The sequence below is a fragment of the Acanthochromis polyacanthus genome, chromosome 4 (genome assembly GCF_021347895.1).
Source record: "Acanthochromis polyacanthus isolate Apoly-LR-REF ecotype Palm Island chromosome 4, KAUST_Apoly_ChrSc, whole genome shotgun sequence".
NCBI lineage: Eukaryota > Metazoa > Chordata > Actinopteri > Pomacentridae > Acanthochromis > Acanthochromis polyacanthus.
The window spans coordinates 43,818,965-43,846,000 of record NC_067116.1 but is presented as its reverse complement, the minus strand read 5'-3'; the positions used below and the strand labels follow the sequence as shown (position 1 = coordinate 43,846,000).

Sequence of the window (27,036 nt, the reverse complement as noted above, 5' to 3'; positions counted from 1 at the left end):
GCGATCCCGTGTTTGCAGGTCGATTCTGACGGTGCCGTGGGTGGAGCTGGGCGGCGAGTGCAACATCTCCTGCTCCAAGTCGGGCTACAGCGCCAACATCGTGTTCCACACCAAACCCTTCTACGGCGGGAAGAAGCACAGGATCACCGCCGAGATTTTGTAAGAGGATGACGATTTTGTAGTTTCACCCTCTGAAGTTATCGCTGCTGCCACATTTTTCCTCGCCGTGGGCTCATGTTTCACTGAAATATGACGTCCTGCAGCTCTATGGAAACAGAACAGCCATGGCTATAAGGAGATAAAATTTAAAAAATGTTTCTGTTCAGTACATTCAGGTTTTGTCATGAATTATAAAAAGGAAAAAACTGTATTTGTTTAAAAAAAAAAAAACTGCAAATTAAGTGTCCACAGCTGTTAGCAACACTGGAAAAATGATAGTAGCTCCATAATATTTTACATTTTTTTTAAGTTACCTCTGCTCTGTGTAAACACTGCCTGCAGTTCAGCAAAAAAAGTCCCTGAATTTTTTTCATGTGACTGTTTTTCGCTACTGAATTATTAACCCTCCTGTTGTCCTCATTTACAGGTACCAAAAACTAGTGTTTTTTTTGTCTGAAAAAAATACAAAAATTCAAAAAAATTCCCCAAATTTCTGAAAATTTGCAAATATTTCAGGAAGAAAATTCCAATAATTCCTGAAAAGTTTCTGTTAAAAATTTTATTTAACAAATAAAAAAACACCCCTCAAATTTGGCTAGAAAATTCTTGTAAATATTTTCAAAAATTAGTAAAAACCTTCCCAAAAAAGCATAAAAATATCGAGAAATACCAGCAAAACTCCTAATATATTTTTTAAAAACATTCACAAAAAAATCAACCAAAATCCAGCAAAATTCGCTGGATTTTGGTTGATTTTTTGTGGATATTCTTTAAAAACTTTTTCTTTTTCAACCCAAAAAATGTTCAGAAATTTCCTAAAAATGTGGACCTCAGAAGTTTCACTGCGAAAATTTATTTTTTAATCACATTTTCTAACTTTAAAACGGGTCAAATTTGACCCGTAGGACGACCCGAGGGTTAATCGCTTCGCTGTTGCACCGAGGAACGCAGAATTTTTTTGTTTTTTTAAAGGATTTGTTTCGTGCAAATGTTTTTTTTTTGGCATTTTCTCAAATAGAGGCAAGTAGAATAAAGCGATTTGGATGAAATATTTCGATTTTAAGCTTAGATTTGGTCGAGTTTTCCACAAGAACAGCACGTCACCGATCAAAATGTCTGGTGTTCCCGTCAGTTTTTACCGTTTCTGGTTCAGATAAATGGTTTTGGGATTCAGGGGGTTAAAACGCGTTTCACAGACTGTCAAAAGTCAGAGTAAAAGTAACAGATGGTGGACTCTTATTGAAAATACGATCTCTTTAACACCAGATTTATGTGTGTTTCTCTTGCAGTGCACCTAATGACAGGAGGTCCTTCTGCTCCATTGAAGGAGAATGGAACGGAGTGATGTATGCCAAGTGGGCGACTGGAGTGAGTCCTTTATTTCTTCTTCTTTCTTTTGAAATGAAACGAGTAATCCTACGTTTGTTAAACCAAAATCCAGCTGTCTAACTGAATGAGCGAGTTAAGGTTCTCTGTGTGTTTCCAGGAGAACACGGTGTTCATAGACACTAAGAGGATGGGCATCATCAAGAAGAAGGTCAGGAAGCTGGAGGACCAGCTGGAGTACGAGTCCCGAAGGTGAGAAGTTCTCATCGATCTCTAACCTGCACGTCTCAGAAACGCAATGACTCGGAAGCAAACCCTGTGTGACTTTTCATTCTGATAGATTATGGAGAGATGTGACTCTGAACCTGAAGCTGAAGGACATCGATGCAGCAACAGAAGCCAAACATCGACTGGAGGAGAAACAAAGAGCCGAAGCCAGAGAGAGGAAGGAGAACGAGCAGCAGTGGGAGACCAGGGTGAGACTTTGTGCCTCCAGAAACAACGAGACCTGTGATAAACTAGATGTTCCTGATACAGCGACGCAGTGATGCTACTGCTGCCAAACGATGACATGTTTAATCAGATTAATCACAGGGTTGCTGTGGATTCATTTTGATTAATCACGATTAAATATCATTCATTTTTAACTCATTGGCTGCCAGCTGTTTTCAGAGCAAAGAGCCCCCTACTGCCAGAGTTTTTAAGAATTTTGACAGATTTTTCAAGATCTACAGAATATCAAGTTTTAAGACTACATAAACATTGAAACTATCAAAAGAAAGTGTAGATTCTCTTCTTTCATCAGGAAAAAAAAGTTTGTTTCTAGCATTTTCGGTTCTAAAGTTATCGGCAGCAGAACATAGGGTAGTTTCAGCAAAAACACCTGTTTTTGACCAAAAAACAGAGATAACAAGCTTTTTGTACAGAGAGGCACATCAATCACTTTGATGCCAATATTTTTTGGTTTAGTGACATCCCACACAACTGAACAGTTGTTTACTCAAATGAAACAACAAAAACAACTCTGATAAAGCATTTTGAGGTCAACTTTTTAACCTTTTGTTAGCTAAATCATTTCTTTACAAACAAACAACACAAGTTAACATTTTGGTTCAGAACAATACATCTTACAAAATGTAAACAATCTATTTTTAGGTGTGTGTGTGTCTGTGTGTCTGTGTGCTCTCTCTAAACTCATCTGACTCGGCTTCGTCAGATAAGCTCAACAGAGCGGTGGTGACGAAACCGAAAACTAGCGCGGCTTTGATCGCCAGCGGCTGTTGGTAACGGCACTTTTTGCTGTCGGCCCACCATGGTCACTGTCTTTGTCATTCTTTTGGCCCACCGCAACACTCTCACGTTCCAAAACTCCAGGATTTTCACCGACAAGCTCCGACAGACTGTCCTGCAGCCCCCCCAGTCAAAAAACATGACTGACGTCTATAGACGTCATTGGCAGCGAATAAGTTAATGTAAATTAATCGCGTTTCATTTTGCATGTGCAAGCAGATTCAAGAAAGAAAAGAAAGTATATATATGTTCACGTAAGGTGTTTATTAAAGCCCTTTAAAGGTTCGTGTTAGAAACATGATTCACGTTAATGTGGGACTTTAAGCTGGAAGTGCTTCGGTGAAAAGAAAGCTTCTTCCTGCAGAGTGTGAATATTACTGGATGTCAGTCGATTGTTCTGTCTTGGGGGTTTTTGGACCCATGTAGATTTTTTGAGGCGAATGCTGATTCCAATATTCGGTGGAAAAAATTCCAATAACTGATTAATTGGTTTAACTTAGAAAATATAAAACGAATAATATAACTTCTTTTTTGGTCCCTTTAACACTTCCAACAATACAGATAGGAACTACAGGCAGAACATTTTACTGTTTTGCTGTACTTTGTCCGTTCGTATTTGTTTATTTATAACAGAGAGGATTTTTTTGCAAATTTATGGGATTTTTTTTCAGATTTTTTTGGATTTTTTTCAGACCAGGAAACAATATTTTTGGTGCCCGTAAATGAAGACAACAGGACGGTTAACAGTAAGAAATAAAAATCTTCAAATTTTCAGTTGAACTGCAGGCAGTGTTTACACAAAGCAGAGAGGAGACGAGTGTTGAAACTATTTGGTGAAAACCGGTTCAAATAAGAAATAAAATGTGTAAAATATGTCGTATCACCATTTTTTTCCCACTATTGGTAACACCCCTACACACACTGCTGGCTGGTTTAACCCTCCTGTTGTCCTCATTTAAAAGCACCAAAAAATATTGTTTTTGTCTGAAAAAAAAATCAAAAAATTCAGCAAAAAAATTCAACAAATTTCTTCAAATTTGCAAAACCTTCAGGAAGAAAATTACAATAATTCCTTAAAAGTTTCCCTTGAAAGTTGTATTTTTTAAAAAAAATCCTGCAAATTTGGCAAGAAAATTCTTGTAAATATTTTCAAAAAAATGAGTAAAAATCTTCCCAAAAAAATCCTAAAAATATCTAAAGTGATTACATATATATCAGTAAAACTTCTAATATTTTCTTTAAGAACATTCCCAAAAAAAATCGCTGGATTTTGGTTGATTTTTTTTTGGGAATGTTCTTATGAAGCATTTCTTTTTTTCCACCTCCAGGAAGAAAATTCCAATATTTCCTTAAAAATTTCTCCAAAAAGTTTTATTTAATAAAAATCCCCTAATTTGGGCAAGAAAATTCCTGTGAATATTTTCCAGAAAAAGCGTGAGCTAATCCAGCTGTGTGAGTGTGATCCCTGCTGTGTCTTGTGTCTCTGCAGCTGTTCCACGAGGACGGGGAGTGTTGGGTCTACGACGAGCCGCTGCTGAAGAGATTAGCGTCTCAGAGGCACTGAGGAGACTCGCTCTGACAAACACAAACACACATATGCATAAAGAAATGCACACAAACACAACAACGGAGTCTTCATAAGAACTCTTTTGCGAAAAAACCCACTTGTTTATCCAAGCCTTGGAATGACTGATGATTGATTATGTACACTGCTTTGCATTTGACTGTAAACCAATATGGAAACGAATGACGAGCATCGAAGATGTAACATGAGTATTAGTGAAGCTCCACCGAACACCCGCCGCCTGCCAACACGAGACTCGGCGGCGCAGAGCGAACAGACGAGTCTCTCCGCCGTCCGTTGGCGTCGCGCCGCTGCAGCGGGACGAGCCGGAGAAGCACTCCCTTCCCTACGTTACGTGGTTTTGTTTTTTAAATCCCGAGGGGGGACGAGAGGTGTGCGGTCGAATAAAACAGCGCTCTACATCTCAGGGAATCTGGTGACTGAGGAAAGAAAGCTGCTGCCCCCTCCAGAGTCTGACAGCCTTACGACGGTGGACGGATGAATCCTGAAGGGGCCGGAGAGAACCTCTCTGCTTGCCTGCAACTAGTTATAACTGTTGTTTATATATAGATATACATATGACGGATATATAAATATATATTCTTTTTTATTTCCAATGCTCTTTTTTGTTTATTTTCTTTTTTCCTTTCTGGCAATAGTGTAAAAATGTTTGAGAATATGATCTTTGATGGCTTTACATCTTTAGGAATCATTCCATTTAGCCTTTTTTGTTTTGTTTTGTTCCCATTTTTTTTCAACCTATCCGGTCACTCACACTGTTCTGCATTTTGATTTTTCATCCAGAAGCAGATCCCTTCATGAAGCCATAGCGTCTGAGCTCACACATCTGGAGGTAGATTTTAAGGAATATATGCAATACAGATAGAAGTAACTTAAAATGCCTGCAAAAGGACACGTTTGGATGTCCACGATGCCAAAAAAAAATAGAGAAAAAGGCTGAAGGGACTTTGAACAAACAGTCGAAGGTTTCGCTGAAGGCATTTCTGAACAAATGATTGTTTACATGTTTTTGTCTTTCTGGACTGAATAAAGTCGTGTTGTCAAAAAGAGCGAAGCCGAGAAAGAGTCCCAAACACCGCCGAGTTCTCCCGCTTCAGTCGTCTTGTTATATTTTTTATTTTTGTCTGATGTTTTTCAAGATTGAGAACCACACGGAGGGCGACGTTCATCCCGCCGAACACCTCCGCTACCTTCTGATTCACAGCCGCACATTTAGGATCTAAATGCAACTATATCCGGATGAGACGGAGAAATGAAAAGCATTTTCACCTGGAAGATTCTGTAGCGACGCTCACAGCATAGCAGCCCCCGTGTTCTTATCTTCGTGTGTTTTTTTTCCTACATATTTGGTTCAATAAATTAATTCAAATCAAGTAATCCGGTGAAGGGATCTCTGAAGTTATTTCTGGTGCTGTCGTGCAAATCTGGTGAACTTAAAGGTTCTCGTAGTCGTAGCCGACGATTAAATCCTGAATGGAATTTTAAAAAATGCCTTGTTTGAAATACGCCAACTCTAAAATCAGAGCTAAACTGGACGACTTTGTCTTTTTTCCTCCGTGTTCTGTCTTTGTACATTTTCTTGAATAGAGGCCTTGCCATTCATTTCAGTTTCGCTCAGTATTGCCTGATAGAGAGCAATCAAAACAAATGTATTTTTTATTTCCTTCTCATCATAACCATTGATTGTATCCGATTCTCCTGTTTATTGATGCATAATATTAAATCTCCATGAGTTCATTCCTGCCACGTTTTGTCCTCGTTCTTTCAGGTGAGCTGCTCAAGTCAGATGTCTTCAGGATGAGAGTCATTCGATGAAAAATCGATCTGTTCTTCCAGCCTGACTTCCTCAGAATCAGCTGCTTTTTTATGTACAATAACTTCAGTATTTTTAACGGAGCCCTGTGAAATTTTACCTTTGTACTGTGAATATTTTCAGAGTTAAAGGTCATTGAAATGCGTAGTCTGGAAAAAGTGCCCTTCTCAAAACAAGGGGAAAAAAAGCTTATTTGAAGGAACTTTTACCTTGAAATAAGAGAACAAATCTGCCAGTAGAACAAGTGAAAAATGGCTTGGTAAGATTTCTTGAAATATATTTAGAATCTTGAGATGCTAAAATCAGTTGGGAAAACTTATTTTAATCTTTCTTTTACCAGGATCGTCAAGCTTATATGTCTTAAAGTAAGTCAGACATGCTTAAAAAATAGTTCTAGACAATTAAAGGCATTAGAGGAGATTTAATTTCCTACGACTTTGAATGTAGCATGCGCATGCGCACATACAACTGCTCCCTCACCCCCCTCTAACCTCCCCCCTCTTAACATTTATGAAGAAACGCCCCCCTCCAGAAACTTGCGTCGGACTCGTGAAGTTGTCTATTACGGCTGGGTCCCCCTGGATCTTTATCTGCCATTATGTAAAAAAAGATTAGCAAAACAAGTCGCCAGATAACTACGAAGATATACCAAAGCAACACATACAGAAAACACGTAAGTCCAAGGCGTACGTAATCTACGTAACTAGGCCTGAGCCGGAAGATTTTTGATTGACAGGAAAGGGAGCAAACCAAACGCCTTGGTCCGAGCGCTTTGATTGGCTGATGTTTTTCAGGTCCTGCCATGTCCACAGTTATTTTTTATTTTTTTTTATTCTTTTAGAGACCAGACATACAAGTCCACTAAAGGTCAGTATATTCATTTTATGTGAATCAGATAAATTTAAAAAAAAAACATCCTCCATAATGCATTTAAAGGATCATTTTAACATTTGATACCAGGATTGAATGATTGTAAATAAAACAATCATCAGATTCTGAGGGAGGAAGGTGGGAACCGATTGAGGAATTTGGAGGCAGAAGAAGCTTCTGTTGGTGACACATCTTCAATATTTCACCCCCAGATCAAAACTGCCTGGTCTGTAAGCAGAACTTTTGTATTTTCACTCCCCTTAATGCTTGTGATGCACCGTTCTGATCCATATTAGAGTCTGTTACGTTAATTCCCAGAGGAGCTGAACTGATCTTCCACCCGACGACACGTTTAATCAGCAGCTTTAACTGCACCTGCGAGGCTTTAAAAATAGAAACACTCTGCAAGAAAACACCTAAAGAATAAATAAGAACGCAGCGTACCTGACACGATGCTTCAGTAGAGCAAATCTGATGTTATTTTGGGGTCTAAAAACAGGCCATGAAGAAGCACGTTCTCAGGGAGTCTGATGTGCAGAGGCTGCGTTTAACCGAACAACACATATTTTGCTGCACTGTTCTAATGCTTGTGTAGGTGTAATTTGCACAGACATACTCATCACCTAAATATATCTGGTTGCATTAGATGACTGGGTGAAATCCGGCTGGTCAATATTGAGGACTGTTTAATTTAAATATTGGATTTTTACATGTTTTTTTCAACAAAAATGAAGGTGTTCCTGCATGATTATTCTCCCTCAGTAGCACTTAAATGCAGCAAACTTTCCATTTTTATTCATATCTATATTCTGAAAATTATTGTCGAAGTTTTTTCATTTTTACTTTGTCAAAGTTTGATTCACAGAACATTTTATTGCTAAAATAGGTTTTTAAACATTAATGGTGGAGGCATACCTGTATATTTTTTTCTAATACTCTTTATCATGATGAATATTGATATTGTAATGTATAATTTCATACATTTTAGAGCTGTCATCCACCTGTTTTGTTTTGGGTTTTTTTTACATTTCACAACATGTAATTGGAGTTTTACATTTATGGGCACCAAAAAATATTGTTTCTTTGTATGAAAAAAATGCAAAAAAATTCAACAAAAAATTCCACAAATTTCTGAAAATTTGCAAAACCTTCAGGAAGAAAATTCTAGCAATTCCTTAAAAGTTTCCCTTAAAAGTTTTATCTTTAAAAATTCCACAAATGTCTGAAAATTTGCAAAACCTCCAGGAATAAAATTCTAGCAATTCCTTAAAAGTTTCCCTTAAAAGTTTTATTTTTAAAAAATTGGCAAGAAAATTCTTGTAAATATTTTTCAAAAAGTGAGTAAAAAATTTAGAAAAAAAAGAAATCCTAAAAATATCTAAAGTTATTTCATATATATCAGTAAAACTTCTAATATTTTCTTTAAGAACATTCACAAAAAAGATCACCCAAAATCCAGCAAATTTCACTGGATATAGCAAAATTATAGTTTTTTCTGTGGAGTGACAGTAATTACTAATTTATGAAGGGAAAACGGATATCAAAAAGCCCCAGTGTGAAAGCCTTTCATTTTAATATGACAACAATATAAAATTCTATATCTATATAATTCTGGAGCTGTTTTAAGCAATGTTCCTGCAAATCCTGACATTTTTAGATCTATAATTAGTTATTTGCATATTTAAAGATACATTTTTTTCCAACACGTAGAATACAAATGTTTTTCTGATTTTAAGTAATAAACCGGGGAAGTTTCAAGGTGCTATTTTGGAGAAAATTTATTTTTTTAACCTGTTGTGTCTCCTCTGTATTATGGAGTCACAGGAGTACCACATCAAAATATAAATAAATAACTAAATAAATAAATGTGGAAATATAAAAGGAAATAAATAAATAAACAAATGTGCAAATATAAAGATAAATAAATAAATAAATGTGGAAATATAGAGAAATACATATATAAATAAATAAATAAAAGGAAAAAAAAGAAAAGTTAAAAGCAAAGACAAAATTTTCCTTTATATTTATTTATTTATTTATTTGTCTTTATATTTCCGCATTTATTTATTGATTTATTTGTCTTCATATTTCCGCATTTATTTGTTTATTTATTTGTCTTTATATTTCCACATTTATTTATTTATTTCTCTTTATCTTTCCACATTTATTTACTTATTTATTTATATTTTGATTTGGCACTCCTGTGACTCTATACTGTATGTTCATATTCGGTCCTGCAGGGGGCGCTCCTCATCAAGACACTTTCTCCCATCAGCCTTTGCGGCATCGAGTATAAAAGCTGCATTCACCCGTTTCCCTCCCTCAGTCCTCCGCTGTCCGTCAGGTAAATATGAGGCGTCTTATGGGCTCTAACTCTAACATTTTAGGCTGTAACTGATGATTTTTACTGTAAACACATCAGGCGAGTTTTTAGGTTGATATTAATTTCTTGAGGCGGGTTATTTTCCTGTATTTAATGTGAAATGACGCAGTAACGGATCGCTAGCATGTCAGTTAGCATTAGTATGTCTGTTAGCATGAGCGTTAGCATGTGAGTTAGCAGGCCTCCACCACGTGTTTTATCGCCACATGTCTGGATGAGAATTAGCCGCCCAGCAAACCCGTTTCCACCGGTTAAAAGTCACCGCTTTGCAGCTTCGTCCCGTGACTGAATGATGAAATAAATGTTGGTAGGGACATCTGAGTCAATGTGAAGAAATGCCAACATTTCTGACCTCATGGGACGGAGGCTGCAGAAGCTGCTGCAGGCCGCAAAAACTAGTGCAAAAACTTCCCCTCATGTCTCTGAATTACTTTCCTGCTCCTGTGTGCTAATTTAGAAGTAGTATGCTTGTTTTTACTGGCTGTAATAACAATTAAATGCCAATTCAAGCCATGAAAATGCGGCGAAAAAGTGACTGCAGCTCCTACACTGTGATTAAAATGGAATTAATGGATCAAAGTTAATTGATTTTTAATAATGAAAGTGTGAGAATTATCTATTGGTTAATTACAAAATGGACAATTTCTTTACCTTATGTGTTGAAAAAACTATTTGTAAGTTGTGTTAATGATGATCTTAGCAAGAAACTTATCTACTACTACTACTAAATACATGTAATACTACTACTACACATATTTGTCGTAATTTAGGACACAGACCAGGGCTAATAAAGCTTAGACATGAGGGTAATTTCTATGCACATAGTACATCACCAATTGGATTTAACTGTACAGCTTCTGATTGCGAGTGTGTGGTGTTTAAATGAGTTTAAAATTGTGTTCTTTTTGCAAGATTAATGCGTGTATTTTTATCTGATTGCAGGTCTGTGGACTGAAAGTTTCTAGACATGGAAGTGAACATGAAATGGTAAGAAACTGAAGTTTTGATTGTCCAATTAACTTTAGAAGTAATTTCTAACAGTGCTCTAAACAGAATAGAAATGCAGCTTGCCGATAGTTTGTAGGTAAGTTTTAGTGAAAATAAACTTGGATATGATTAGATTTAAGACCATTGAGTCACTCCAAACTCAAGTCGGATGAGATTTAGTGTTGGCAGCAAACTCTATAAAACAGTGAACCCTAAAAGCATCTAAAAATGCAGCTTTATTAAAATTTCTGCTAGCCAGAGATCGGAGAAAGATGAAGGAGCTGCTGGATGGGATTGTTTAGGTTGTAATCAGACACTTGGACGTCCACAACTCCATCTTTGTTGCCTGTAGAATGATTTCAGACACATCTGGACAGATTCTGGATTCCATACGTTTAAAATCTACCGTGCTGCCTTCATGTTTTAGTTCAGTATCCGTCACTGAGGTTCAGATGGCTTGATTTGTTTCAGCTTCAGTGAAACACGTGAAGCTGTGAAACTAAGCAGTTTTTCTGTATTTAGGTTCACGATGCACATCCCAACATCTGGATCTCATCGGATATTTAATCGGTAAGTGTTTTGTGTCACTTCGTAGCCCTTTTTATCCTGAATTGAAGTCGGTGATGATTCAAAGTGTAAGAGTAGTGGACAGAAGCGATTTCTGAGAAACTTTACGCTGAGGCTTTTCTATTAGACCTGCTGTTTGCTCATTACACCGCCGGTACAGCGCTAATAAGATGAATCTCCACAGGTGTTGGAAAGGTCTGGAGACATGAAGAAGCTGTGAGACATCAACGAGGTAAGATTTAAACTTTCTCACTTTATAGACGGAAAAGATTGATTAATGCTTCCCTGAGGTGTTTCCTGCAGCCAGAACTGTATCTGTAGCTTCAGAAAGCCGCAGTTTTGTTGAATTGTTCTTATTTCCTCGTAGCTAGCAGCAGCTCTGATGTCCTAAACAACATAAAGCATCACCTCAGTGAAGCATTAATCTGCCTTTATCTGCTTTACGTCGTCCGTGCTGCTGTGATGACACTTATTTGCTACTCTTGACAAGCTGGATGACGAGATATTCAACCACCATGTTAAACCGTCTGAGGCACCGTAAACCTCGACGTGTTCGTCCTCAGCTGAAGATGTTTTGATCTCATTTTATGTCTTTACTTGCAGGTTTATTCCTTCGTGATGATCAGAATCGACTCTTCAGACATCCACAAAAAGGTAAATAACCAGAATTAATGAAACGGTGTCCTCGGAACAAACTGTCAGTGATGATTTTGTTTTAAAAACAATGGGAATCTCTCTGAAAAAGAGTGAAAGAGTACTTTTTTCTGATGCAGTGCAAGCTAAGACTTAATGTTTCAATCAGAGTTTGAGCTTTTAGTAACGTCTGTTTGATTCACAGATGGTCCCGATGACGTCGTCGGATCACATCTTCGTATTTTGGACTCTGCTGTAGGTGAGTTTGAGCTTAAAAGTCGACTTGCTGCTGCATTAAACGGGTCGGATGCAGTGATGAGTGCATAGTTCAGCTGAAAACTGTGACGAAGAAAAATGTCTTTCGCTCCTAACTGATGCTTCGACCTCCAGAAACGAGTTCAGCCGCTCAATTACGCCTTGATTTTTCATTTTATCCTTGTTCTTTTCAGAAACAAGAGTCCAGAAAAGCCTGAAATGAAGGTGAGTTGACAGTCTGATGTGCAGGTTTTATTAGTGAAGCTCGATGATGACCGCATAGTTCAGCAGATTGAACCGTGAAGATGATCTGTTGTCTTTCGCTCCTAGCTGATACTTCGACCTTAATAAACCCGAGGCTGCTGGAGTTCTGCAGCGATTTTAAATTTTGTCTTTGTTCTTTTCAGAAACTGGAGTCCAGAAAAGGCAGACTTAAGGTGAGTTAAAGTCTGAATAAACGTGTGGTTACAGTGTGATGCAGTGATGACCGCATAGTTCAGCAGATTAAACCGTGAAGATGATCTGTTGTCTTTCGCTCCTAGCTGATGTTTCACCTGTAGTTCTTCTCTCATTCTGAGGCATTTAAATCGGCGTGTTAACATAAATTCTCTTATTTTCAGATGCGTACGCCCTCCTGACTGACTCCTCGATGTTTTTCTGGTGAGTTTTCTGTCCTTTAATTCACAGTGTTGAGCTCGGATCATTCAGATGTGATGAATTTGAATCAGGTCGCTGATCCAGTTGAGGAAATTCGTCTCAAATTCTGATCTGGATTTTTCTGACGTAGTGAAAAGTACGTTATTTTTTAACATTAATCTTAAACTGTTCTATCTTTACAGGCAAAGTGGGGTTGGTCGTGGCTGTTCACGTCACAGAAGGTTCTAACAAAACGGTGAGTTTGAAACTGTCGTTTAAAGCTCCTCAGACCCAGATGACGGCAGGTTGTTTTTTTTAATCTAATCTGAAAACTGAAACCCTCTGAACTCCTAGAAGTCATGCATGAATTTTTTTCCACACAAACTGAGCGTGTTGGCATGTAAAAAGCTGTCATTTACTAAAACACTGAGTTTATTCCCTTAATTGCCTCATATCTCATCTGTATAAGCACAGCCTGCATTAGAGCCAAAGTATTCCTAAATTTTAGCAGCATTAGTATTGTTTGCACCTGATTCTGTTATGGCTGCTTAGTGAGGCCGACAAGTGCAGAATTTTTTGTATTTTACAGAATCTGATTACGACACGTGGTTTATTTTTCGCTCATTTTTATCAGTCGTGTTGTCCTGCAGTTTAAAATTGACCCGTTTGAAAATGTGGGGAAAAAAATATTTTGAAAGTGAAACTTCTGATGTCCACATTTTTGGTGGGGAAAAAAATGTTGTTTCTTTAGGAACATTTACCAAAAATTTACTCTAAATGTTCTTTAAGAAAATACCAGAAGTTTTCCATACATATATGTAGTAATTTTAGGTATTTTTAAGATTTTTTTTTTTTGAAGATTTTTACTTTTTTTTTTTTTTGAAAATATTTACAAGAATTTTCTTGCCAAATTGGGGGAAAATTTTAAAAAAATATTTAAGGAATTTTTAAAATTGTCTTCCTGAAGGTTTTGCAAATTTTCAGAAATTTGTGAATTTTTTTGCTAATTTTTAAAAAAAATTTTAGACGGCAAAAAAAGTTTTTTTTTTTTTTTTTTTGCTGCTCACAAATGAAGACAGCAGGAGAGTTAAATTAGTGATTTAAACTAAGTGTTTAAATTTTTTGCAACAAAACCTACAGTCACAAGATGAAGTGCTGCTGGAAATGTAAAAATCTTTGCATTTCTAGAGGAGTTCAGAGGGTTAAATGGTTTAAATGTGCCTGCTGTGGGTCTTTTGGAGCTCCCTGTGTGTTGGTGTGATCCTGAACCTGGCCTGTGTGATGACGTAGTGCTGCCTGACTAAACGGTGGAGATGTTTTATTAGCTCTGGCTGACCCGGTCAGTGGAGAATCTCTCATCTTTAAGCTCGCTGTGCTTGTTTGACTCATGCTGTCGTCTTTACAGGTTGTGGATCTGGACGTGGAGGAAAGTTTGAAGGAAAGAGACTGAGGTGAGAGATCAGAGACTTCAGAGTTTGAAATGATGATGGTGGGTTCAGTGATGTTTAACAAATGTCTGACCTGAACTATAATGTGGACAAATATCTGTAACTGAGAAACCCAGTGAGCGAAACCTTCATCGGCCAATCACCGACGTGTAATAAGGTTGTTTTTGTGTCACATCTGCAGGAAAGAAGACGGATTTCACGTCTTAAAATGGTGGGTATTTATTTTTAAAGAACCTAATAAATTGTCTTAATTGCTTGACTTTGGCCACTCGTCCTGTGATGAAGAGATTCTGCCAAATGATTTCTGCTGATTCTAACCCTTACCGTTCCATTTTTGTCTGAGGTTTTGTGGTCTGTTAAATGTCACTCTTCTGCTGTGGCGCTACTTTCTTCCTTTATTTTAATGAGAACTCTTTATTCTCTTCCTGCAGCTGTGAAGCTTTTTAGGCAAAGAGGAAGAAACCAAACATCAGTTTAAACTCAAGTGAGTATAAATCAGCAGGTAAAGTCTGAAGGAATGTGCTTTTTGTTGAATGTTACATTTAAAAACCCTTCAAGCTGATGTTTAACTGTAAAAATGCATAAAGTTGTGGCTGGTAGTTGATTTTTAAAACTGATATCTACTCACGACAGCACAACCGTATTTAAATCTTTTTTTGTGAATAAGGAAATAAACACTACAATGTTAAATTTTGATAATTATTTGCTCAGTAAGATCGGCTCTAGAACTGAAATGATCACATTTTCATTTATTTTATTTGAAATTGATTGATTTAAAAACATTAATAATTGCTGAATCAGTAAATTCCTACTTTATACTTAATAAAACATTTGAATCTTTGCATCTAAAGTTTAGAATTTGTTGGATAAATGAAACTGATTTGTGTTTTTGTTTGTTTCTCAGGTCTTTGGACGGTGATGCAACCTGTGGAAAAGTCAATTTGTCGTACTTCTGCACGGATGTCAATAAAGTCTAAATATTTAATCTGACTGTTTGGTGTGTTTTGTTTCAGCTGTTTGTGGATGAAATCTGAATAAATAAATAAAAGATGTTTGGTTAAATGTGGCCAAATCCTCTATTAAAGAATAACTGGACTAGATTTGGAGAAAATTGATCACTAGTAAATAAGCTGCTGTCCAAACTCAACATGGGAGGAAAGAGATCCAGGACAGGAAGAGATGCTGAGAGGACTACCGGAAGTGACGCCACTGTCTGGTCTTTTGCATAAGCGAAAGCAAACAGAACAGCTGGAGGTGGGTTCGATTTATACACCCGGTTGTTTTTCAAGGGCGGAGATGGTTTTCTTTGCTCATGAAGATGAGAATATCATTCTGCTGGTGTTAGATGGAGACGAAGTTGTGAATAAAAGGTACCTGAAGTAAATGTGGTATAAAAGGTTCATTGGATTAGATTAAAAAGAAATAATTTGAGAAGTTCCTTAACACTTAAATACAGCATTATTTAATGAAACTTTCCTGAAATACATTTTTAAAATGTAACTGAGTAGAAATTCCCCAAGATATAGTTAAAATGTAAACATTCCCTTAAATATTCAGAAAACTGATTTAAATGGATTTAAAAAAAAAAACCCTCTAAGTCAGCATGGCATTAAGGTTCCTTGAAGTAAATAAATGTGTGGCATTATTAAATATAAGTTCCCTGAAATAAATATACATAATTAAAAGGTGCCATTAATTAAATGTTCCCTGAATTAAATAAATGCAAATAATAAAAGTGTCAATATTAAATGTAAGATCTCTGAAAAAAATTAAAAACTAAATAAATAAATGTGCAGCATTAAATAAAACTTCCCTATTTTTTTTAAATGTGGCATTGCTCAATAAATGTTCCTTGAAATAAATAAATAAATAAATGTGTATCATTATTAGATAAAGGTTCTCTGAAATAAGTAAATGTAAGTAGAATTAATTTTGGGGAAAAAAAAAGCAGTATTATTAAACATAAAATCCCAGAAATAATTGAGAAAAAAGTGTGGCATGATTAAATTAAAGTCCCTAAAATAAGTAAATATAAATAAATGTGGCATTATTTTAAAAAACGTTTATTGCTTTATTTTTTATTCAAATACATCTTTTTTTATGTATTTCTGTATTTATTTCCTGCTTTATATTTTTCAGGATGTAATTCTTAGCAATATCTATGAATTAATGTGGAATTATTAAGTAAAACTATATTTTTTCGTTAATGTTTTAATTAATTAAAGCTTTTTAATCCATTGCTATATTTATTGCCTCTTTATTTCAAGGTATATTTCGTGTCAGTATTTCTTCGTGTATCTATGTAATAATGAATAATTATGCACTTTTGTTCCAGAAAACAGTTTCCTTAACATGATCAGTCTCCGCCCCTCTGATGCGGCACCGGGCGCTCCCGGCTCATTAACCGAGCGCTCCTCCTCGGCCACCATCTCCAGGTTTCGGGGCTGGATCGTCCACACGGAGCAGCAGGCCGCCGGTCAGCGAGCAGCTCCACATAAATGGGACAGAAGCACCGACGCTCAGCGCTCGCCTCGGCCGCCTCGGATCGTCCTCCTCCGGGATGTGGCTTCGCCCGCTGCCGCTGCTGCTCTGCGCTCTGAGCGCCCGGGCGGACTTCTTCCAGTTCGACAGCCTCTGCAACGTCTCCACGTACTATTTTAATTACATTTATTGCAACATATGGGAGGGGGAGTGTCAGCCGAACCAGGACGATGCCTCGCAGCAGGGTAAGAGGAATAAATGTTTATCATAAGGAGGATTTCAGAGCGTTTCTGGAGCTGTTGTGTAACATGGGACACATTCTGCTGCCGGTTTGCACATCGCACCTCTGATTCTGTGTGTTGCTGTTTCAGTTCCTACCAGGGATCTGTGGGCAGGTTTTCCTCAGGACTACTTGAGCCTGCTGCACCAGTGGTACTGTAGTCTGGGTCAGTGCTGCGAGTCTGGAGACTGCAGGATCACCAACAACATCACAGGTACAGGCTCCAGGCTCAAACCGTCAGACTGGATTTAAATCAGTCTCAGGATGCAGGTCTGTGGTCTGATAGCAGCTGCTCAGTGCAATAAACAAACTGGACTTGTTTTGTTGTAGTTTTACAGTTTGTCATGCAAGTTGATGAAACATAGGCGACTTCTGAAAGCTTTTATCGCAATAAAAGTTGCATTTGACTCTAAAACTTGCAGCTGTAGATCACGGCCAGTGGTTTAAATATGTTTTCCACAAGATCAGACAATCACGAAATAGGTTTTTATGAGACTTTCTGCAAAGATGAAGTTGTTCTTTATCATAAAAATGGTCAGAACAGCTGATTTTCTTGCACAAGCTGCAGAAATGCACTTAAAACTGAAACTTTCACACATTCTCAGACTAGGAAAAAACGGTCACAGAGTCTTTGTATTAAAGTTTTTTTGTTTTTTTGCAGAACCTGCAGGTTTTATTGTCATGGCTGTTTAAAATTGCACATATAGAGTATAAAAATCACTTTGCAGCAAATTTCATGACATCTGTTGGTTGTTCATTCACTGTATAGTAAAATAAGAGTGGATATTATCACAAAATGTGGATTTCAGATGGAAAATATTAGCAATCACACAACAGTAATCTGTATTTGACTGTAAAACATGCTACATGAAAGCTTGAGATGCCATTTCTGGTGCTTTGGAATGAAATCATTTAAAATCTACTGCATAAAGTACGACCTACAAACCTTGCTGAACTGTGAGGCTCTGTTTTATTTATTTTTATGAATTGGTTGGTGCATCAGTTACGTCAAATTTGTAGAGAGAGACATTTGATACTGGAGCCTTCAGATTTTCCGGGACCCGAGTGAAGGAATATGGTGTGACAGTTTGTGCATTTGAAAAAAAAAAATCTCTATTTGGCTGTAACTACACACTAGAAGATGTTTGTTCTGAAATACATGAAGGGTTGAGATGTCATTTCTGACGTTTTAGGAGCATATGGTGTAAAATTTTGTATATATCACATGACTTTGCAAAGCTAGTTGACCAATGAGGGCCTGTTTTTGTCATTTCCATATACAGTTTTCAGATATTCTGGGACTTAAAATCCAAACCGAACCTATCTTCAACTCTTAGAAATGGGTTTCAGTGTCGTTTGCCTCAGAGATTTTCCACAGAACCTGCAGACTTTGTTTTAACCCTCGTATCGTCCTGTGGGTCAAATTGAGCCGTTTTAAAGTTTGAAAATGTGGAAAAAAATATGTTTTCACAGTGAAACTTCTGATGTCCTCATTTTTGGGAAATATTTGAACATTTTTTGCTGGGAAAAAAAGAAATATTAAAAATGTTTCTTGAGAATATTCACAAAAATATCTTTATTGATTTTTTTTAAATTATGTGAATGTTCTTAAAGAAAATATTAGAAGTTTTACTGATTGTATGTAATCACTTTAGATATTTTTAGGATTTTTTTGCAAGCTTTGTACTCATTTTTTGAAAATATTTAGATTTTTTTTTTGCCAAATGTGGGGATTTTTTAAAAAAAATAAAACTTTTAAGAAATTATTGTAATTTTCTTCCTGAAGGTTTTGCAAATTTTCAGAAATTAGGGGAATTTTTTAGCTGAATTTTTGGATTTTTTTCAGACAAGGACACAATATTTTTTGGTGCCCGTACATGAGGACAACAGGAGGGTTAGGTGGACAAAATGTTCAGAGTTCCCAGCTATGAATCTGTTGCTGGTATTTAGTTTTTATCTGGTGCCGTCCCTGGTTCAGGTTTGGCCAGAGACCTCCAGACGAAGCTCCACGGGCAGCACCTGGCCCAGTCGGTGGTTCTGAAAGCCATCCAGGGTTTCATCAACAACCCCGAGTCCAACAAGCCGCTGACGCTCTCCTTCCACGGCTGGTCCGGCACCGGCAAGAACTTCGTGGCCCGGATCATCGCCGACAACCTGTACAGGGACGGGGTGAAGAGCGAGTGCGTCCGGCTGTTCATCGCCCCGTTCCACTTCCCCCACGGCCGGCTGGTCGACACGTACAAGGTGAGTCCGCAGAACCCAGTTGGCTCGGAGTTCTCAGTTCTGTGCCAGGAACACGGCGGCCGACTGACTCACAGGTTTTGTAATCCGGCATTGCGGTCGTGCTTTGGACGAAATCAAACAGTGGTGATTCAACACGTACAGGATTTTGGAACCTGGAGTTTGTCCCACGCAGACCCGTATTTTTTACACAATCACTGATTTCAAAATGTTGTTGACTCAGGATTATTACACAAAATGTTACAGGCTGGAGTGCGTAGAGTAACCTTTAAACTAATGCCCTGGAATCTGCTTCAATCTGGATCAAACCAACAGTAGAGCAGAGGAAAGTACCGTCTTTTCACATGACAACAGCACAAGCACAAGAATAGGGTAGATATAGAAGTATTTACCTGGTAAGATATGTAAGGGGTATTAACCTACAAGTAACACCCCTACATCACCTACAAGGGGGCAGAACTTACAAGAAGAGTATCCTTAGAGGGTAGAACTTACAAGAAGAGTATAACTAGGGGGCAGATCTTACAAGGAGAGTATCTGTGGGGGTATAACTTACAAGAAGACTATACATGGGGGTACATCTTACGAGAAGATCTACCCCCTATGTAGGGGGTAGAACTCACGAGAAGAGTATAACTAGGGGGCAGATCTTACAAGAAGAGTATCTGTAGGAGGTACAAATTACATGTAGGCTATATATAAGGATATAACCTACAGACAGAGTATGTATAAGGAGCATTAATGTCCAAGGAGGGTATACAAGTGGTTTTAACCTACAGGTAAATTATATATAGTGGGTGTAAAATTACAGGTAGGGTATGTATAGTGGTATTAATGTACATGTGAGGTATTTATAGGAGTATGATGAACAAATTAGGTATATATAGGGGCATTAAGGTACAGGTAGGGATTAAATAGGGGAAGTGACACATCGGTTGGGTATAAATAGGAGTATTACCTATAGGTAGGGTGTACAAAGGCACATTAATGTACAGTTAGGGTATAGATAGGGGTGTAATGTACATTCAAAGGGGAACTTGGTTTTTTTCAACCTGGGGTCTGTTTCCATGTCATTTCATACATGTGAGTGATGGAGAAATGAATTTTTGACATAGCTCCAGTATTTAGCCAGGCAGGCAGCTTAGCAGCTCAGCTAGCAGCTCAGCTAGCAAAAAGTATGGGGCAGCTGGCCCCCCCCGCATCAAAGTCCGCCCTAACGTGCTTTTTTCCCCACACTGACCGGCTCAGATAGTCTCAACGAGTGTCCCACAACATAGTAGAGATGAGAAGTGAACGAAAACCTCCACATTACCTGGCGATCTCTCTTTGTTGTGGTCTGTATCCAAATATCAGGACGCTAGAAAGCAAATAGCGAATAGCTCGCGCGATTTCGGAACGAGAAATGAAATTACATATGAAAACAGACCCCAGGTTGAAAAAACCCAAGTTCCCCTTTAAACTACAGATAGGGGTGGTAACCTACTGATATGGTGTATATATAGGGATATTAAGTGACAGAAAGGCTATATATTTGGGTTTTAATGGTGAAGTCATGCATATAATCATGATATTAATGTACAGGTAGGGCATACATGTGGGGTAAAACCTACAGGTTGGGTATATATAGAGGTAATAATGTATAGTCGGGGTATATAAAGACAAATGTGGTAATTGTGGTTGTGCCACATGTGAAAGAGGGCAAATATGTGCTGGTTTTAGGCTATAAGTTCCTTTCTGTGTTATCATTCTCAGATGGATCACATTATTATTTACTTCTCTATATGTTTAGAACAGCTATGATTGACTTCTTCTCTCTCTATCTAAAACCTGAAATTAGTTTATTTTCTTCCAAGTGGGATTTCAGAACCAAAAGAAAGATGAAAACACATTTGATTCTTTCCGCTGATCTGACGGTTTCAGTGATTTTTGACGCTGTACTTTCATTTTCCCTCCATGTTTTCAGGGTCAGCTGCGAGAGGCGATCAGGGACATGGTGCTCCGCTGCCCCCAGACCCTGTTCATCTTCGACGAGGCCGAGAAGCTCCATCCAGGCCTCATCGACGCCATCAAGCCCTACATGGATCACTACGACAACGTGGACGGAGTCAGCTACCGCCGAGCCGTCTTCCTCTTCCTCAGGTTTGTTCGCTGTCCTGACCTCGTCGGCCGTAAACTCGCTGCTGCTCCGGATCTGCTGGCAGCTCCTCTGTGATGAAGGATGCTTCTCCCTCCGTCTCCATTAGCCCTCTGTACGGATTTTTTATGTTTTCCATTAGTCATGTCTGATTTGTCCTGAAAAATAGTCTCTTCGGTCGAATATAGAAAAGCATTTCTCACTGCAGTGATATCATGTAGGATGGAAACGACCTGAGATTTTACATTTCTACGTGACATTTTCTAATAACTTCTTGTTCTGACCTACTTTTTGACTAAATGAAATTAGAATTTTCTTTTGAGAAGTGGTCTTCCCCTTTAGTTTTATCTTTTTCTAGTCATTTTGTGTGTGTGTTTTTTAAAATCTTTTGGCAATCTTTGTCTCTTTCCCGTTGCTTTGTGTCTCTTTCTGGTTGTTCTTAATCTTTTTTTAAGCATTTTGTGTTTTGTGGTGGCTCTTTTGCATCACTTTCTGGTCATTTTGCATGTAGTTTGTGACATGTTATGATTAGTTTCCATCTATTTCCGCTTCTTTGAGTCATTTCGTGCGTTGGTATTTTTTATCCCTCGCCTTCACGAAGTGGAAAAGGGGGATATAGGTTTGGCCTCCCTCCCTCCGTCCGTCTGTCCGTCCGTCCGTCCGAGATGAAGGGGACAACTTTTCTGGGAAACTATTACAGCTAGGATTGCGAAATTTAGTGTGTAGCTTCACACCATGGACACCTTGATCAAGTTCGAAAATGAGACCTGTGTGATAATATTTAACAGAGTTATGGTCCTTGATCACTATTTTGGATATAGACTCATAGACATCACATGTGGCGGGGGATATTGATGACCATGTCATCTTGTTGTTTTTGCATCTCTTTCTTGTTGTTTTTGTCTCTCTGTGATCAGTTTGCTACTCTTCATCAATTTTGCAGTTATTTAGTGAGTCTGCAGTCACTTCTTTTGAATTATTTTGGCATTTATTTGAGATAATTTGGCAAACAAGTACTTGCATGTGGTTTGTGTCTTGTACTCAGTCAATAGTGTCTATTTCTGCTCGTTTTGAGGGTTCGGTCTTGTTTAATTTCCTCTTTGTGTCCATTTTGTGCCCCTCTTTCACTGTTTGAAGCATGAAGTCAGTGTATTTGTGAGCTTTGACCAGCTGTAATCTGTAAAAACAAGCTTTTGTTCCACTACTTTGAACCAACCACAGACAGAAATCCTCCTATAAATTCGGCAGCTGCGCAGATCTGACGTCATGTTTTTTGCTGTGCCTGTTCTCCCTGCAGTAATATCGGAGGTGCGACAATCAATGACGTGGCGCTGGACTTCTGGCACTCCGGTCAGAATCGAGAGGACATCGGCATGGAAGACCTGGAGCACCGACTGCGAGCAGAAACGATGGAGTCTCAAGGTGCGCTGCAGGTTTAGGTGTCTCTTTAGGGCAGCAAACGTTCTCATTTCTTCTTTTATTTTGCTTTTTGACACTAATTTCAGGCGTTGTGAGGGTGAGAGCTGCTGATTTGGCTGACGATAATTGGAAATAATTGGCTGAAACCGACACGGAGCTGCAGTCGGAAGCATCAGTTCTCAGCAGCATCAGTGGGACTAAGCACCTTTTTACTTTAAAGCAAGTCCTTTTTTATCCTGATATAAAACACTCATGGAATTTTAAAGGTTTGAAAGACGTTTACTTGAAAGAATTGCTGGAATTACACCGTCTATCACTGCATGAAACCATAACAACATTAAAACAGAGTTTCACCTTTTCTACGGTCCTTGAACTACTCATCTGTAAAGCAAATCTAAGCTTAAAATTCAGATATTTCATTAAAATCACTTCATCCGTTTTGTCTCATTTAAAAAAAATGGCTAAAATTAACAGTTTGAAAACAACTTTTATCTTCTCCCCATGTTTGAAAAAAATCAAATGTTGTATTTCACCTGCTGCCCGAATGTTTTACCATTTTTCATTTTCTGTTGTGCAAAATAAGAATAGAAAAAAAATCACCCCTGAACACAACTGGGAAGGCCTTACTGTCTGAAAAACAAGCTCAGACTCACAGTGTACAATCAAAATCACGATATTTTACCTTTCATTTAAATAATCATCTAAAGCAGACTGTGTGTATTAACCAGGTTTGAAAAAAATTAAAAATTCTTTGCTTCTTTATCCGACTGCAAAGACACTAGTGACTCATCTGTGAACTACAGTCAAGTGACAAAAATTCAAAAACTTTTTAAGTGAACTGCAGGATGTGTTTACTTATGGTGGGGCATCTTTTCATTACTACGTCCCCCGCTCATGGAACCACCTTCCTGAAGACCTGAGGGCTGCACATAATGTTAATGTTTTTAAAAACAAACTTAAAACCTACCTTTTTAGTCTGGCTTTTACTTGAATTACCTTTTAGTGTTTTTATTCTTTATACAACTCCCAATTTATAATTATCACTATTATTATTATTATTTTATTTATTTATTATTATTTTATCTATCTTTTATTCTGTTTCAGTTTTTTTATTATATGATATATTTAATTGAATTTATTTACTTATTTATCTATTTATTTTACTGATCTACTTATGGATTTTTTTTATTTTATTCATTTATTTTTATTTATTTGTTTATTTTACACTTTAAACTAACCTCCAGTGTTTTCCTATTTTAAACCTTTAAGATGGCGTTTCCTCAGTACGTACGGGGTATGATAATGTCCCTGATTTATTATTGTCTTTTATTTATGCTGCTTTTTAACAATACAGTGTATGGATTGCGGGGTGGGTGGGTTCGGGGCTTGGTGGGGTGGATTTGGGTCATAATTTCTTTCATCTTATTTTAATTATTTGTCTGTTTGTAAAGCACTTTGTGCTACAACTGATGTATGAAAAGTGCTATATAAATAAAGATTATTATCATTATTATAGATTATTTACACAGAGCAGATCTGGAGACAAACTAAAAATATGTGATAAAATATCTGTCGTATCTGGAGCCACTGTGTTTCCATTTTTGGACACTTTGGAAAATGTTGTACACATTGAATCCAGGTTTTTTTAAAAGAAATTCAACCTTTTTTTAACGATTTGTGGCATTTTAACTGTGCAATCCTGCACAGAAGATGTTTTTGGGTTGAAACTTCTACATCATCCTACAAGTTTTGCTTAATTTAAAATTAATCAAAACAAAAGCCGTGTGCAACAACATTCTGTAAAAAACTAAACTGTGCACCTCCCAAGTCAGAACTGAGAAGCCACAACTGACTGATCAGGAATCACGTCAAAAACTCAGGGATGTTTAGGCTGAAGTAAATGAAAAATGTAAGTCATAAAATATCCGTAGTATCGAGCCACATTTTGTATTCCAACATGAAAAAAAGTGCTGTGTGATTCCAGGTTTTGTTGATGTTTTTAAAATAAGAAACTCAACTTTAGTTCTTCTGTCATGTCTTATTGAATTCCAGCTCGCTGCACAGAGGACGTTTTTGAGTTCTCTCTTCTCCTACTCATGGCTGTGCTGTCTCCGTAAAGTTGTAGCACTTTTATATTGCGACGAAAAATGAGGAAAAATGTGACAGGAGCAAAGAAAACCCCAGACACGACTTGGGGCTTATTGTGTTCGTCTCAGCAGTTCTTCTGTCTCTCTCCCTCCAGGCGGTTTTGCTCAGAGCGAGCTGATGTCCGGCCACCTCATCGACTTCTTCGTTCCCTTCCTGCCTCTGGAGTATCGCCACGTCAAGCTCTGCGCTCGGGACGCCTACGCAGCTCGAGGCCTGGAGACGGACGAAGCCACGCTGGACGAGGTGGCCAAGGCGATGCTGTACGTCCCCAAAGAGGAGAGACTCTTCTCAGCCCAGGGGTGCAAATCCATCCCTCAGAGGATCAACTTCTTCCTCCCCTAGACGGAGACACTCACAGACAGAAAGGAAAGCAGAAAGAGAGACCTGGAGGAGGTGTAAGATGCTCGACCAGCCCATCTGCATGCAGAGCCTCGGAGGAGATGCGCTCTGCTCTGCCGGCTTCCACCCACGGATGAAGCGTCCATCCAGGTCCCTCAGAGGAGGCCAGGCAGCGGGGCAGATGCAGCGTCTGTCGGAGGGCGGAGCGGCATCCTGCAGAGATCAGCGGCGGGCGTTCGTCACGTGGAGGGCGGCTGCTTCTCCTTCACCTGCCTGGTTCACTCCTCACAGCGTCAAAGCCAAGAAGACGGTGCAGCTTCTGCAGCGGTTCCCATAGAAAGATGCATCTTCTGTCACACTGTTCACGTCTGCTTTTTAAGTTCACAGCGTTGTATTTGCATGTCGCTCACCGTGCTTGAATTATTTATTGATATCATCGGTGCCATATTTGAACATTTTACATTTTTTATTTTAGGATCTGTTGGTTCTTGAAGTCTAATGAGAGTATTGAATGGCCAAATGTTGGGAACAGTGAGGAGAACAAGGATGGAAATTGTTCCTAGAAAACCATTTGTCAGAAAAAATCAACTATTTCAGAGTCAGTTTTATTTGTGTCACGGTATTTAATAATAATGTGTTTATTTGCTCCTTTTTAGTACAGTAATTTTAGTGACTTTTGTAGGAACCTGCATCATCTTTCCCTATTATTCAGGATGCTACTTTGGGTTGTAGTTTATTTCTCATTCACTGCCACACAGGTCCTGCTTTAGTGATTTAGTTTTTTAAAACTTCACAATAAGAACACGGAAAGAAATTCTGTGAGACGTGGACAAAAGGAATAAACAGTACACCAAATCCATGCAGTGATTTGAAGGCATTGGTTGGTTTGTAATGTAAATGTTCTCAATTATCTATTTGTTATTGTCTGTGGAGTTTTGTTTTTTTTAAATGTGCGTCATACCAGAGGTGGTTCCTGCACAAATCTAGAGCTGGAGGGATTTGTTAATAGAACAGTTTTTAAATCCACTGGTTTCAGCTTCTCAAAAAGTGCATATTTGCTGTGTCTTTGCGACCTCCAGTGACTGTTGAGAAAATCTTTAAATATTTGAGTGTTCATTGGACAAAGCAAGAAATTAAAATCCGACAGCCCAACACGTCCAGGTGTTTTTACTTCATGCTGTCTCACTTGGATGCTTCAGTGTTGTTGTGAAGATTTCTTTTACTGTTTACCATCTGCTAAAGGGCAAATGTTTGTCAGACTTTACCTGAAATCAGATTTTAACCTCACAAATTCTCAAATTTATACAGTGAGCATGAAGTTCAAGGAGGAAACATCTTGTGTGTTTTGCAGTTCAGTTTCTCAAACCGGTATAGTTTTCATGCTCATAGATTGCAGATTTTTAAATAAGAAGTCATATCAGGAACTGTATTTTAACCAGAATGTTGGTATATGTCAAACCATTTCCATAAAGAATAGCCAGCAAAACGTTTTTCCAACAGCATCCCTTATGTAGCTGGTGAAGAACTTCGAAACTGCAACATCAAAAACTGTTTTTTAAAAAATTTTAAGTTTGAAAATGTGGGAAAAAATAATATCTATATATATATTCACAGTGAAACTTCTGATGTCCACATTTCAACATTTTTGGTAAAAAAAAAAGGTAAAAAAGTTTCTTCAGAACATTCACAAGAAAATCAACCAAAATCCAGCAAATTTCACTGGATTTTGGTTGATTTTAATGTGAATGTTCTTAAAGAAAATATTAGATACATATATAATCACTTTAGATATTTTTAGGATTTTTTGGAAGATTTTTACTTTTTTTTAAAAATATTTCCAAGAATTTTCTTGCCAAATTTGGGGATATTTTTAAATAAAACTTTTAAGGAATTATTGGAATTTTCTTCTAGAAGGTTTTCAGAAATTTGTGGATTTTTTTTCAGACAAAGAAACGATATTTTTTTTGGTTCCCATAAATGAGGACAACAGGAGGGTTAACTAATACTTATATTTCTTTAAAATGTGCTTCTTGTCAGTGTTT

The 27,036-nt window shown here is 37.8% G+C and overlaps 2 protein-coding genes, 1 long non-coding RNA gene and 8 other non-coding genes across 15 annotated transcripts in view; all 11 read left to right on the top strand.

Moving 5' to 3' along the window:
* Positions 1-6,097, top strand: part of osbpl9 (oxysterol binding protein-like 9) — a 71,702-nt gene extending 65,605 nt beyond the window's left edge. For all 4 annotated transcript variants that reach the window (XM_051947200.1, XM_051947199.1, XM_051947202.1 and 1 more), the window contains 5 exons: positions 19-159; positions 1,449-1,527; positions 1,646-1,737; positions 1,826-1,961; positions 4,265-6,097. In XM_051947200.1, coding sequence (XP_051803160.1) covers positions 19-159; positions 1,449-1,527; positions 1,646-1,737; positions 1,826-1,961; positions 4,265-4,339 — 523 coding nt within the window. In that variant the 3' untranslated portion in view covers positions 4,340-6,097. The remainder of the gene's footprint in view (positions 1-18; positions 160-1,448; positions 1,528-1,645; positions 1,738-1,825; positions 1,962-4,264) is intronic.
* Positions 6,098-9,327: 3,230 nt separating this feature from the next.
* Positions 9,328-14,937, top strand: LOC110946834 (uncharacterized). Of its 2 annotated transcripts, XR_007941402.1 has the most exons (14): positions 9,328-9,387; positions 10,369-10,413; positions 10,936-10,983; positions 11,165-11,212; positions 11,584-11,634; positions 11,819-11,872; positions 12,063-12,093; positions 12,276-12,305; positions 12,489-12,528; positions 12,708-12,760; positions 13,910-13,955; positions 14,134-14,163; positions 14,384-14,436; positions 14,857-14,937. It is a non-coding gene; the product is annotated as an uncharacterized LOC110946834 (long non-coding RNA). The 2 variants fall into 2 exon arrangements; XR_007941401.1 differs by lacking the exon at positions 9,328-9,387 and having other exon boundaries at positions 10,127-10,413.
* On the top strand, positions 9,705-9,786 carry LOC127533820 (small nucleolar RNA SNORD74). The gene has a single exon (XR_007941696.1). It is a non-coding gene; the product is annotated as a small nucleolar RNA SNORD74 (small nucleolar RNA).
* On the top strand, positions 11,029-11,097 carry LOC127533828 (small nucleolar RNA SNORD75). Its single transcript, XR_007941703.1, has one exon. It is a non-coding gene; the product is annotated as a small nucleolar RNA SNORD75 (small nucleolar RNA).
* Positions 11,674-11,755, top strand: LOC127533817 (small nucleolar RNA SNORD79). The gene has a single exon (XR_007941693.1). It is a non-coding gene; the product is annotated as a small nucleolar RNA SNORD79 (small nucleolar RNA).
* Positions 11,918-11,996, top strand: LOC127533822 (small nucleolar RNA snR60/Z15/Z230/Z193/J17). Its single transcript, XR_007941698.1, has one exon. It is a non-coding gene; the product is annotated as a small nucleolar RNA snR60/Z15/Z230/Z193/J17 (small nucleolar RNA).
* Positions 12,128-12,210, top strand: LOC127533825 (small nucleolar RNA snR60/Z15/Z230/Z193/J17). Its single transcript, XR_007941700.1, has one exon. It is a non-coding gene; the product is annotated as a small nucleolar RNA snR60/Z15/Z230/Z193/J17 (small nucleolar RNA).
* Positions 12,341-12,422, top strand: LOC127533823 (small nucleolar RNA snR60/Z15/Z230/Z193/J17). Its single transcript, XR_007941699.1, has one exon. It is a non-coding gene; the product is annotated as a small nucleolar RNA snR60/Z15/Z230/Z193/J17 (small nucleolar RNA).
* On the top strand, positions 13,998-14,063 carry LOC127533827 (small nucleolar RNA SNORD78). Its single transcript, XR_007941702.1, has one exon. It is a non-coding gene; the product is annotated as a small nucleolar RNA SNORD78 (small nucleolar RNA).
* LOC127533819 (small nucleolar RNA SNORD47) lies at positions 14,224-14,298 on the top strand. Its single transcript, XR_007941695.1, has one exon. It is a non-coding gene; the product is annotated as a small nucleolar RNA SNORD47 (small nucleolar RNA).
* Positions 14,938-16,358: 1,421 nt separating the features above from the next.
* Positions 16,359-26,148, top strand: tor3a (torsin family 3, member A). The gene is made up of 6 exons (XM_022216154.2): positions 16,359-16,678; positions 16,805-16,927; positions 18,692-18,957; positions 20,918-21,093; positions 22,386-22,510; positions 24,750-26,148. The coding sequence occupies exons 1-6, from the start codon at positions 16,513-16,515 to the stop codon at positions 24,995-24,997; spliced, it is 1,104 nt and encodes a 367-aa protein (XP_022071846.1). The 5' UTR covers positions 16,359-16,512; the 3' UTR covers positions 24,998-26,148.
* The last annotated feature ends 888 nt before the right edge of the window (positions 26,149-27,036 follow it).

Bases quoted from the DNA above. Each gene is read 5' to 3' on its own strand.
- tor3a (XM_022216154.2), top strand. From the start codon at position 16,513: ATGTGGCTTCGCCCGCTGCCGCTGCTGCTCTGCGCTCTGAGCGCCCGG. The intron at 16,928-18,691 runs GTACAGGCTCCA...TCCCTGGTTCAG, and splicing joins GATCACCAACAACATCACAG to GTTTGGCCAGAGACCTCCAG. The intron at 21,094-22,385 runs GTTTGTTCGCTG...TTCTCCCTGCAG, and splicing joins GCCGTCTTCCTCTTCCTCAG to TAATATCGGAGGTGCGACAA.